Source organism: Falco peregrinus, chromosome 5 (assembly GCF_023634155.1).
Source record: "Falco peregrinus isolate bFalPer1 chromosome 5, bFalPer1.pri, whole genome shotgun sequence".
In the NCBI taxonomy this organism is placed as follows: Eukaryota; Metazoa; Chordata; class Aves; order Falconiformes; family Falconidae; genus Falco; species Falco peregrinus.
This window is the reverse complement of record NC_073725.1, coordinates 54490507-54503241: the sequence shown is the minus strand read 5'-3', so window position 1 is coordinate 54503241 and position 12735 is coordinate 54490507. Positions and strand designations below refer to the sequence as shown.

General features: G+C 40.5%; 1 protein-coding gene across 1 annotated transcript in view; it reads right to left on the bottom strand.

Moving 5' to 3' along the window:
- The window catches only part of PTPRN2 (protein tyrosine phosphatase receptor type N2), a 663741-nt gene that overhangs the window by 55296 nt on the left and 595710 nt on the right, over positions 1 to 12735 (bottom strand). The window contains exons 15-16 of the mRNA XM_055804928.1: positions 8254 to 8401; positions 727 to 800 (exon numbers count right to left, since the gene is read on the bottom strand). Coding sequence (XP_055660903.1) covers positions 727 to 800; positions 8254 to 8401 — 222 coding nt within the window. The remainder of the gene's footprint in view (positions 1 to 726; positions 801 to 8253; positions 8402 to 12735) is intronic.

Sequence of the window (12735 nt, the reverse complement as noted above, 5' to 3'; positions counted from 1 at the left end):
CTGTACCATACCTGCTTTGTGTCTAAAAATAGAGACCTTTTCTCCCTATCATCTTTCAAAGACAAGGAAGGATTCATACACAGCTTATGTAGAGTGAGAAAGGGCAGCTGGGCCACACTGGAGTATTTGGATGCAAAAATTGGATTGACCTATCTTGCAGTTCGAATGAACACACAAGTGGTAAGGGACCTCATTCTTGCTTTCAAAACAGCAAGCTCTGAGAACTGGGAGAGCTACAGAAATATCAAGCCATGCATTGGGAGGGCTACAGAGGAAGAGAGGTAAGAGGAAATTTCAGTTCCTGATGCAGAAGTTCAGAAGCCTGTGGAGCTCAGCTCTCCACGCCTACAGAAACCATTCCTCCTACAACTGCAGCTGGCAGGACAAAGCAATAAAGAATAAGCAAGTTTTACCTCCTCAGAGAAGGAAAAGCTCTGCTAAGGGTATATCATTGAATTTTATAATCTGTAAGTTAATAATATCTAATAATAGTATCTATTGACTTTGTTCTCCTAGTACATAAACTTCAAGGGTATTGCATGTACATGTAGAAGATTCATTTCTCTTCGGTTTGGAAGGAAAGCCTGAGACATCAGAGTTGTGAGGTGCTCACAGTCTGCGGCTGCACAACCTGAGCAGTGAGGTGCTTCAGGTTAGCATCTTTTAACAACAAGGAAAGACAGGGACTGACTATTTTGATTATTTCTCATAGGTTACCATACTTACAATTGGGCTAGCGTTGATGTAGTCTGAATTGTCGTGGCTACTTTCACCTTTTAGACATATCCTGGAGTGATCATCTGCAAAGGAGAAAATAAAAGGAGAAAGTTTCTATACAAGTATTCTACTCATTTTATGTTACACAATTCAAAGTCAGATCAATGTGCATTTTAAGACAGCAACAGTTAATATCAGAGAGGATACTTCCTTCTGGCTCCCAACCTCGCATAGCCTTCATACAGCCACAGTGTCACAGCCTGACTCAGGAACGAAACATGAAGATACCTCAGAGGCTGAGTATCAGAGAGATACGCATTATGAGATGCACCATAATGTGCTAGAACCTCTCACAGGAAAAGGAGGAATCTCTGCTGCTCAGGTAGTTTAAGAGTTAAACTAGGCAAATCACTAGAAAAAAAACAGTATTATGGAAAGCATTCCTGTATTTGCAGGGTCAGGGAAGAAGTAAGCTGATGGACTTGGTCCATCTGGCTTCTCTATAAAATGAAAAGCAGAAACATTGAAGTATGAGAGCTGGACAGCGAGTTAATCTGCCCTGATCAAAGACCAGTGCTGTGTGGTGCTAGTGACGTGGGGTGATGATATGACTTGTACACGATCGTGGGAGAGAGAAAATGCTGAGAATAACTGCATCTAAAAGTACAACTGCAGCACATATATCTTACACTGCTGGTAATGTAGCTAGTTCAGACACAACTAGTAAAGAAAACAGCAGCTCCAGACATAGGAGACTTACTCATTATTCTCGCCCATTGACAAGATTCTTTTATCACTTTTTAACTTGCATTTTTACTGGTGCTAGCTCATTTGTGTTTAGAGCTGGTACACCCCAAACTCTAGTTGTTTGTTGTTTTTTTTTTTACTTCAGGACATATGTAATGGATGGGTTTTATTTGTCTGTATTTAGACAGTGACAATACAGATGTCTGCATTTCTTCCAGTCATTTAGACTCACTTTCCGCTAAGAGAAAAGAAGTATTTCCATGTCATGAATCATCTCATCCTGATTTAGCTGTCTCAAACGGGCCAAATTGCACTCGAGAAGTGCCTGTTTCTTTCCATTGACTAAAGAAAGACCAGACTACTTTATGTGAGAGATGTCTGTCTTTACATATGAATCTTAAACAGCTTGTACCTGATTACATAATCAGCACAATTCTCAGGAAACCTACCCTGCACAGTACATAGTGGTGAGAGATTATGGAGCTGCCCTTTCTGTAACCATCTACAGCTGAACATGTATACCAATGCTTTGAGAGGATCTTTCCACCAATTACTCAAAGACAAAATAAGAGCACAGGAATACACCCTGTCCCCCTTTGGATCTTGTCTAGTGGCCTGTGGCACCATCCTCACCAGCAGAATTACAAGTTGGCTTTTTTAAACTACTAAGAACCGATCATCGTTTTAATAACGAGGAGCAATAAATGAGCCACCAAACATTGTAAGTACCACACAGGAGAGACAGAGGATTTGGGCCCTGCTTAGTTTTATTGCCCAGTAATGTCATGGCAGTTCAGTATGTGAGCACGACAAAGGTGTGCTTGTGTAAGGGTTGTTTATAGTCACTCAATCTCATCAGCAATACTTAGCTTGCCCATGTGAGCAGCCTTCTCCTGGAATAAGATTAGAGGTGAACAAGTTAATTTCAAATGAATGAAGAGCCATTCTTTACTATTAAAATAAAATTATTTCCTCTAATAAGGTTTCAATGCAATAGGAGGATGAAGACGAGGAGAAAGGAAACACATTCAATGCACATTATTCACTTCCACTTTACTTTAGCACCACTGCACAAAAAATCTGAAACATAAAAATGAACCTGTGACATCTGAGATCTTGGGGCTACCCAAGAGTTTTTACAGAAAGCTTTACAATGAGCATTGTCACAGAGTGCTTGAAGAACTCCAGCTCTGAAACCTTTTGGCTATGTGCACTAAATGTGGTCTCTCACGTACCTCAGTAACCGCTCAGGATAAGCCTCATTCATTGGACAGCAAAAGTGTTTGAACTAATCACCAAAGAAAATGTGTGAAATTTTTTCAAATGGATGAGCGAGAGAGAGCAGACATTTAGCAAACAAATGCCAGTGTGACTCTCCAATGGAAGTGTCAGATCAGTAACTTCAGGATCCTTTTTAAAAAAAACAATGGTTTATCCAGACCCTCTGATTTAGTGTGCCATGTCATTATCCTGCTGTCTTGGAGGGTTTAGCAGAGGGTGAGACATGTTAAGGCTTTGGTAGTGAAAAGGTGGTGAGACTGTATTTCCACTCAGGAGGAAAAAAAAAGTGTGCAAAAAAGGGTTGTAGATGTGTTTTCTGCATATATCAAGAGTTTGCACCCATGTGTGCTTCAGTTGCAGCATCAAGCGTTCATATTGACAATGAACAGATTGTGCTTGTCTATGCCTGTTATCACCTCAAAGCTTCTAGGAACTAGCATAATAGCTCTTCAGAAACAGGCGGAAAAAGAAGGGAAAAAAAAACAAAAAAGGAATACCACGGACACCAGTTTTTTAACAATAAGAAATTACAGGGAAAATGCCAAATGTACATTATTATTTTTTTTATAAACTGCATATTGATTACATTAGAAGCAAGGAAAGAGAAGCAGGAGAAGCAGGAAATAAAAAGAATGAAGGGGGTGACAGAAAAGGAAGATATATAAGATCAATCTAAAAAGTGAGAAAGAAAGATGGATGAAGAAATAGGAGGAGAGGGACGGTAATCAGGAAGTGAGAGAAAAGACAAATGATGTTACTAGCTACTGCAATCTGGCCGAGCTACAACTAGACATTATTTCAAATACCCACAACAGCTACTGCTGAATGCTGAAGTACTTTGCATTTGCTATTGCTCCAGCCAAGCCACAGCTGAAAGAAAAGCAAAACGTATAGATGGATATGTGCGGCAGAGAGAGGCTTCTTAAACAAGAAGGCTAGTGCTAACCTATAGCTGAGGAGAAATGTAGCACTACCATATTTTATATATATATAAACTATAAAATATAAAGAACAGAGGGTAAAGGACAAAATATAAAGCAAACACACATGAGTTTTATATGAATATAAAACACAAATGAGTTTTATAGCATTATATAAAAACTCTATTTCTAGACTGAGAAACCTAAGTTTTGGTGTCTACATACAGGTATTTTCATGTGGACCAGGTTAGACTTAATGGAGCTTGATTTAATTGGCCAAACATGAACGTGTTGTACTGTTTGAGAAACTGTAGAGTAGGTGAGGCACTGCACAAGGCTAACGAGTACGACACAAGACCTAAAGGCTTGCACTGTATTGGACCAGCACCTGAAATTCACACAGGATACACAAGGGCATCCTAGAGCTATTACTTTCCCTCTAAACCAAATACCAACTTCTGGCCATTGCACAGCTCTCCTGATGCCACTGCACTGACTAGCCCTTCACTGGCTGTAACAAGTGCTTTGACACCTGGCTCGTATGGAGGCAGCTACATGGAAACACTTACATCTAGGCATCTTAATCTACAAGTTCACAGAATCATGCCCGGAGAACTCGACTCAATGCCTCCGTATTTCTGAGGTGATATCTGTAGGTTTCTGGTGATATCTGAGGTTCCCTAAGGACTCTCAGGACAGCAGCTAGGGGGGCACAGGTCTCCCACAGGGTCTGTGTTATACCTACTGGCTCTGCGTGGGTACCTTCGGTACTTTAGGCATCTCAAATGGCACTGGATTCCTGTGTGTAAACAACTGAGTTGGGCACAAAAGGCCATACCTATCTGGATTATTTAAACAGTGACCAACACTAGAGCAGTATGCCATCTCACAGTCTCACAGTGGCCCTGCAACTCCATGAAGATCTATTACTTGTATTGTTTTTCAGATGAGGGTCGAAGGCTTGGAAAAATAAGACTCACATCTTTTTCCTCACATCTAATTCTCTCTGTCTTCTGCCTCCTTTCAGTCAGATACTTCTGAAGGAACAGAACCAACAAAGGCTGGAAACAAGGCACATGGGTGACTTTGGGTGGTCTGAATCCAGGCATCACAGAGCAGAGCAAATCTCAAAACAATCAACCTGGCACATTCTGCCCAGATCATCATTGCTTCTAGATTTAGACAGATTTCTTTTTCCCCCATACAAAGCATGGTACAGAAATACACTAAGAAAGTGAAGAACTACTGAGGAGCAAAAGAGGAGCAGTCTGAAGACTGTGAAGAATCATATTTGTTGGTTATCATTATTTTGCCCATAGGTTATTTGCACAAAATGGAACTCTTCTTCTTAGATGTGAACTGAAATCAAGTTCATTTATTCCAGAGCACTATTTGTACATGCGTTACCAACACGGATAATGCACACACCCAGAGCAAGCACCCCTGTTCAGGTGTTCCCATCCTCGGCACATCCCCTGGCTTTGCTGGAACTGCACCCCAGCCTCCGAGCTGGGCTCACACTCTGCCCACAAATGCTCTGCCTTCCTTTAGAGGACAACCAAAGCACAGAGGTAAGCGTGTTGCTGTGATGTATACCATGACCCACGGACACTGCTATGGTAGACAGCTTTTGACAGATGTTCACTGCAAACAGTTTTTTGCCAAATGTTTAAAATACCTACAGTATTAATGGTATACATAAGTAAAACCATATAGTGTTGACTCTATTGAGATGGTTTTATTTTGCAGAGATGCAAGAAGAGAAAATAAAGTCTGGAAAGCTTTTTCCTGGGCATCAACAAATTGAGCTGCTCATGTATTCAGATGAAAAAAAAAAAGGTATCCCGTTTCCCTAAATTGCATCAATCTGCCTGTTGGTTGGATAAAAGGATGCAGTTTTGTTAATCTAGAAGGTCCAAGTTACTTCAATAGTTAGAATTTTTCAAACTAGTCATTTAAGTGCAGTGTGAAGGTGTTCTGCTACCAATTTTTTTAAAAGCTATTTGTAAACAGAGAAGATAGGTATAAGAGTAAACTCTGATAAAACTGTGAGATTAAAGATAATCTAGAAATTATATCAGTTATGTAATCAGTAAAAAAAAAAGTCATATTATTTTAAGACTGGTTAAGAAAGGAAAATGCAAAGTAAATACAACGTGATATTAAAGCTTCTTTGAAGCCTTCCTAAGATGAAATCTTTCACATGACTTGGCAATCTTGTTCTACCTTGTCAAGGTGATTATGAATATGAAAGGGATAAGGAAATGCTAACAAGGCATTACTCTGTGAGAATACTTTGCATGTAGCATAACAACTTTGTAGCGTATCAAAAGCATATCAGTTTTGCTTCTTAATTTATTATTAAGCAAATCTGTGAGTTTTTGCCATAGTTTTATTGTCAAATATAGTTAAAAAAAATGGGCGAACTGGACCCTGATCTCAATCTAATCTTAAAGTCTACAATAACCATCACCTTATCAAAACGTAATATTGTTTAAACTCTATGCCACACTTTCCACCCAATATCTGAGTAGTTTTAAGGATATAACATGACAGCTGTTTACCAGTGTGCAGCAACTTCAGAAAGTGAGGCCAGGTAATTTTGTGCAATTCAGTCAAAAAGGAAAGTTCCCAGTCCACTAACGGCTATAAGAGAAACTTCCACATTGTAACAAAGCCAAACCCCAGCATTTTACTCTTGGAAAAGTACTATGGGTTTTTAAATGTGGCAAAATACTTTTAACTAAAGCTTCAGGAAAAATTGCAGCCAGCCTGTCCATGTCCAAATACCTTCCCAGGCAGTGCTGATTCAGTCTAGGCTCAGCCATGGGAAGAACAGGCGTAACAATATGCCATGGAAGAAGCAATGGCAGAGACTTGTCAGCTGAAGGCTGATCACTGTAGGCTGTTCCATCCACATGGTACAATATAAAGAAAAGAAACAGACTATCTTAGCTCTGAAAATACTTCCGTGACACCCAAGCTAAAAACCTCTGCTCTTTAGCACTGCTGCAGCTGGATTCAGAGCTAGAACTGTCTAGTCCGAGGGTCCCTATCTCACTGCTCGTTGTATCATGCAGACTCATTTCCTACATCGCCTGAATAACCAACATCAAATTCTGGCAACATCTATGGCTCCCATGCTGTCTCCAGGGCAGCAACCAGAAACAATCCGGCTTAATTTATGAGCAGGGACTTGGAATAGCTCAAGATGGTCTGACTGTAAGCCCACATTGAAAAGAACGTTTTAAGCAGCAAGATTAACTTGGATCAATACACATTATCATGGAGTAATTTTCACTTCCTATCATGTCAGTTAAATGCTATTTTTTCAGGATGGAAAAGATCACAGAACTTGCACTCCTTTAACTTTCATTGTGACTCCTTCTAGAACTTTTCTACAGACCTGATCCCAAAACACATGGAAGTCAGCAAACTGCTGCTGTTGCCCCAAAAGGCTTTCAACCAGCACCGTATTTACTCAGGAGAATTTGTATTGCCAAACTAATGCAGTCCTCTCCTAAGCAGCAGAGTATAGCAAAAAGAGCCACTACATAAACAAGACAGCAAAACCCAGCTGAAGGTAATATGCAAGGACCGATGGGCTCAGTTAAGTTATCATGTACTTCCAAAGAATCTTTACTCTAAATCTGGCTCTGACATTTACTTAACGTGTCACCTGTCATCTCCCCATTTCTAAAGGAGGAATAGTACTTACTCAAGGCTCTCATAGGGAAAATTAATGTTTTCAGGGCACTTTAAAAATTAAAATAGCTACATAAGTTTGCCAAGCTACCCAGCTGGATTGTGGGCACACTGATTGAGAGCATCTTTGTTGCTGTGGTCTGTGCATATATTCTCAGTTCCACTTTTGTTTCATTGGTTGCTTAATAAAATGTGTGGCCATAGATTACCAATGTAATCTATGAGATACATATATTTGCATAGGAAAAATATGTTGCTTTTATTTCAAGCTCAGAAAGGTGGCTGCTTACAGGAAAGAGCAGATTCTAGGAATATAAACACTGACTGCTTTTTTCCTTTTTTTTTTTTTTTTCTCTTTTTATCCTAAGCCTAGCAGAGAGAGAAGCCAGTTTGCAAGCTTATCCACTGAAGCCTAAAGGGGCTCATTCAGTACAGCTGAGTATCTGATAAACAGATCATCTAGCTCTGATTATAGACTGCTGGTATTACTGTTGGATGGACATGATACCAACTTTAAACACAAGCCAAACTTCTTTCTGTTGAATGGCTACAGATGCCACTCTTGTGCAGAAAGTGCATTCCAGCACTGAAAAGCACTCTGGCTACTGAATTTCTTGAGACAGCACAGCTGCAGCAGCAGTGCTATGTGACATAGTTCTGCATGTTTGTAACATATATGCAACTTACAAGGAGATAAACAGCATCTGATATTAGAACAGGACATGCACCCAGCCCACAGCTGTAGCTACAGTTTTCTGGTACACGTATAAGCTACTCTGTATTCTGTTTGCCTGTCATCTGCAGCTTTCAAACCCCTGCGCACAAGATATTGAGAAATGTATTAAGAACTTACAATGCAATCATCCAAATTAAGCATACATACATGGTACTACAGCCTGTGAGCGATTCTTCTGGATGTTTTCCTCCTGCTGTGCAATGGTGGTGGCATTGGGTTCAGCCTGGTAAGCACACAGAGCTTCCCATTCTTTCTCCAGACGATTCTTGTTTTTCAGATGGTCTTCCATGTAGGACTGGAATTAAAAGAATACTGTATTAAGCACTGACTTGTCCAGACTCAAAGCTAAGCTAAAGGCATGTATCTCAGGATAGAAAGCATGAGAATCCTGAGCTTTGGGGACAAAACACACTCAGTCTTATGGCTAATTCATTCACTTAACAGAGTTCAAGCTTATTTGTGCCATACAAAATGAGAATGCTAACATGTACCAGTGCTAACACAGAAGAAATGCTTGAAAACCCCAGCTACCGAGCTTCAGGAGAAAACTATTTCTTCTTCAGCACCCAGAAAATGTAAGCCCAAATGTCTCTTTCATCAGGCAATGAAAAAGAAACAAGAGCCCATTGATAAAAACTACTTACTACAACAACAGCTCACGTCAAACCAAAGGCTTTTAAAACTGAAGTTCAAGCACATATGCAAGTCATAACAACGATACAGCTGTTGAGGAGAATTAAAAAATTGCCAGGCTGAACTGTCATGGCTCAAGTACCAGGTCATTAGGAACTCGTCCTGCACATGGACTGGCACAGAGGGTGCCTTGAACTGAGAAGGTGCTGTTAATTAATATTAATGTACGTTGTTAAAGATTGTAACTGGCATTCAGTAAAGTCAACAGTGTTAGGAGAAGCATCACCAAAGCAAAATTAACTGGCTGTGGCAGGAATTGTCTGTTGGAGTATACTGGTGCAGGTCACTGGTGCAGGTCTTCAGTTTTTGCAGAGCTCCCAAAGCTAGAGATTCAGTATTGTGTTGGGAATTCAGTTCCAAAGGTTTTCCAAAAGTGAACTAAAACCCTATTCCTTCACCCCACGGACCTGAAAATCATCCAGGTAAGTGAGGGGAAGAGAGCAGATAGGAGGAAGGGTGAGGAAAACCAGAAATCTTCCTTTCCCTTTAACATGAAAATTAAGAAAGTGATCACCTGGTGCTCTAAGCCTACTTACACAGCCAAATTTCCTTTCAAAGACTGTCATTTGCTCCTAGAGTAAACAGCAGAATAATCTCACATTACATCCAGTTCATATTTGTAACATCCCTACTACCTTTACAAGGTAGGTTGAAGTTAACAGCCTTAACCAGATTAAAACAGACTGTTTAGGGGGACAGGCTCAGGGTCTGGATGGGGGTCGGGAGCAGCACTGTGGGTGTCTCTGGCCCAACCATCCGTCAAAGAGGTTCCTGCTGGAGCACTCACTAATACAGCCCAATCTGCAGCAACACTTGTCTAGAAAAAGCTCCTGGAAAGGATTCACTGAAAAGTATAAAAAGCAGTTTAATTGCTTAGAAAACCTTTTTCACAGACAATCTCTGTTATGTCAAATTGTTCTTCCCAAACATGCTTTAAAGAAGAAAGGCTCTCATGCCCTCTCAGCAGGTTTAACAGAAGGTGCAAAAAAGCTTGCAGCTTGTCTTCCACCAAATGGGAACTCTGCTAAAGCTGTCGCTCCACCACGCTTCCCACCCCACCAGCGAAGCAGGATACTGCTCTCTCTTGCAGCTTGAATGGTTTTTCGGTTATAAAAGAGCCCCTGACACACAGCTTTGTTTTGTGCAGGGTTTGTCGGGTGTGTGCGTCTTTACACGAGATTTGTAAATCAAACCTGTTACTGAAAAGCAATTCAAGAAGTGACGCTTCCAGAAAGGATATCTTTAAGGACATAGAAATATATTGTGTTAGAAGAAAGGTTTCTAAAGGAGGTAAAAAATAATGGTGGCCTAGATACAATCAAAACACCTACTGTGTGATTGCTTCTTTTCTATAATGAAGGAAAAAGCATCGTGGTGGACAGAGCCGTGACCTGACGGATGGGGAGCTGGGAGAGCTGGGCGGCCCCGTCATGTGTTAGGGGAGCAGGTCAGCCAACACGTTCCCAGCCTTAACCTGCGAGGTAATGGGAGGAAACCATCCTCCGATAGTTTCCTTGTCCTTGCCAAAAGACTTTTTACTGTGGAAAGGAGGGAGGCTAAAGATCCCATTCTTTTCTCCCAGCAAATCTGTGCCTGGATATGTATACTGAATTTAACAAAAAAAGAGATAATCCTTCCTGAGCAGAGACTAGTTGGTATATAAGAATTTTTATGAGGCCAAGGCGAAAAATAGCAAAATCTTACAATAACACTGAGCCAAGAATCCTGGCTTCAGAGAAGCTGTTTAGCATGCAGCAGGCAGAGAGCAGGCAGTCAAGGACCAGCCCGTAGCATCTTGCCATTTTAAACCACAATTTTATAATCTGGTTCATTTTGACATGCCCATCACCAATGTCCCATAGACTTCAGGGACATTTTATGCAAATATACAGATCTGCCAACACTGAATCTCTCCAAAATACTCAGAGATCCATGAAGCTGCAGGAAAAGGGGCATGAACATTTGATTGCTAAGGCAGGGCTGTATGTAGCAAGGAGCCTCTTGTTGGCTCCAACTTGTCTGTTTAATGATTTCAAGGACTGTATTAAAAAAAAATACTTTCTTTTAAAATCATCAAATGTGACAAAGTTAAGGTTATTTGATTGCTTTTAGCGCACACAAATTTTTCAAAACCTCATCTTCCTCTAAAAAGGAATACCCTTTTCACTTTTACGTTTCTTTTTCAGGGAATCCTGAGCGTAAAGATTAATGTTCAAACGAAAACACACTAAAATCTTTAACCAGACAAGGACTTTTCATGCAGTTTCAACACCTACGCTGCATGGATCAGATTCACAGGGCACTTCCTGACAGATCTTGAAAAGGTGTTTCGACTATACGAACAGACCCATGGAAGGCTCTGCACAATGTAAGTATCTGCTTTACACACATTTAAAAAAAGCTACCGAGAAAGAAGCTCACTTTAAAACATTCAGGAGTCAGACAATTCCCTCAGAGTTAAGTAATCTTTCATTTACAGTCCTTCAGAGCCCCTACGCTCATCCCCATTTTGCTAAACAGAAGCTTAGTGATTTTGAAACACTCTCTCGGGAGCCACTGGATGTACATTAAATTGAGTGGAACTTCTGATATTTTAGAGTATGTATGTCTACTCAAATCCACTCCTCAATTAGGATGTTTTCATGAGACATTCTGCAGCATTTGCCTGGTACAAAAGAAATTCATTACCAACATGTCAAACATGCACATGATTTTCCATGTCCCAGAGCAGCAGGTAAAATAAATAGAGGTTGTCACCACCGTTGTAATGCTCCTCAAAAACTGCTGAAAAAGATAGAGGTCCGGTCTCACCAATATGCCCACATCAAGACAAGTCCTGTAATCCCAAGTATATGCTACTATTTAAACAAATACGGTCTGCTTGGACAAATCTCCTGATGTATCTTAAATTTCATTAAGTCTTAATTTTCCTTCCACAGCACCTCACCTGCAGAGATAACTGGCAGCCCAGTTCGTACTTACTCTTCTACACACAGATGAGACACTCTTGCTACCAAACGTGTTATGGAGATGAGGATGCAGCGACATTACGTAGAGGGGGGGTGTGTTATGTTGTAAAATCTATTATTATTGTGTGATTGTAACCTATAATTATCATGCCAGTCATAAGGCAAAAGATGAGCTTTCCGACAGAGGATGAAAAACTGTTCCAAGGACAATGAGTCTCTGGCCAAGAGAACCATGTCCAGCAGCAAATATTAAGACAGCATGCCCGAACACAGGCACAAGGACACAGCACAGCAGCCTGGCTTGGCTTTGGTAAAAACTTTCTGAACTGATGTTGTAATATGGTGTCAAACCACTTTTGGTTTTCTTTACTTTTTTCTTCACTCAAGGAGTGGCATCCAGTGCATGCTCTGTGACTAAATTAACGTTAACAAATTTAACAATTAAATTCTAATTGTCTGGTTGGTCTCCAAATACCTTCTTCAGAGATAGTATGGTTTGCATCTGTCAAGATATTTGGTTTTTAAACACCTATTTTATTTCCTGATGTTCAGCTATCACAAAAAGCAATTATTTTTGACAACGTTTCCAATACAGTACTTGATCAGACACTCTTCGTGACTGAGGATGTCTCTTTTAATGAAAAGATGAGCAACTGTTAAATTGACAGACCTTGACAGGTCTAATCGAATCTCAAATGTCATCTGAAGAAGTGGATGGGACATTACCTTAATCCTGGTGAATGGTGACCACTCCAATCCACACCTATCACCTTACAGTGTGACAGCCACTGCTGCCAAACTGCTGCCGCTTCTTCCAGAGATGCAGAGGGCCATGCAGTGTTCTGGTGCTTCACTGGACTCCTCAGAAGGAATTTGGAAAGCAGAGAACTAGCCCAGCTACTATATAGCAAATTGTGTGCTAAATGACCATACTTGAAAATTTGTTTTGCTGTTTTCTCCAATTCAC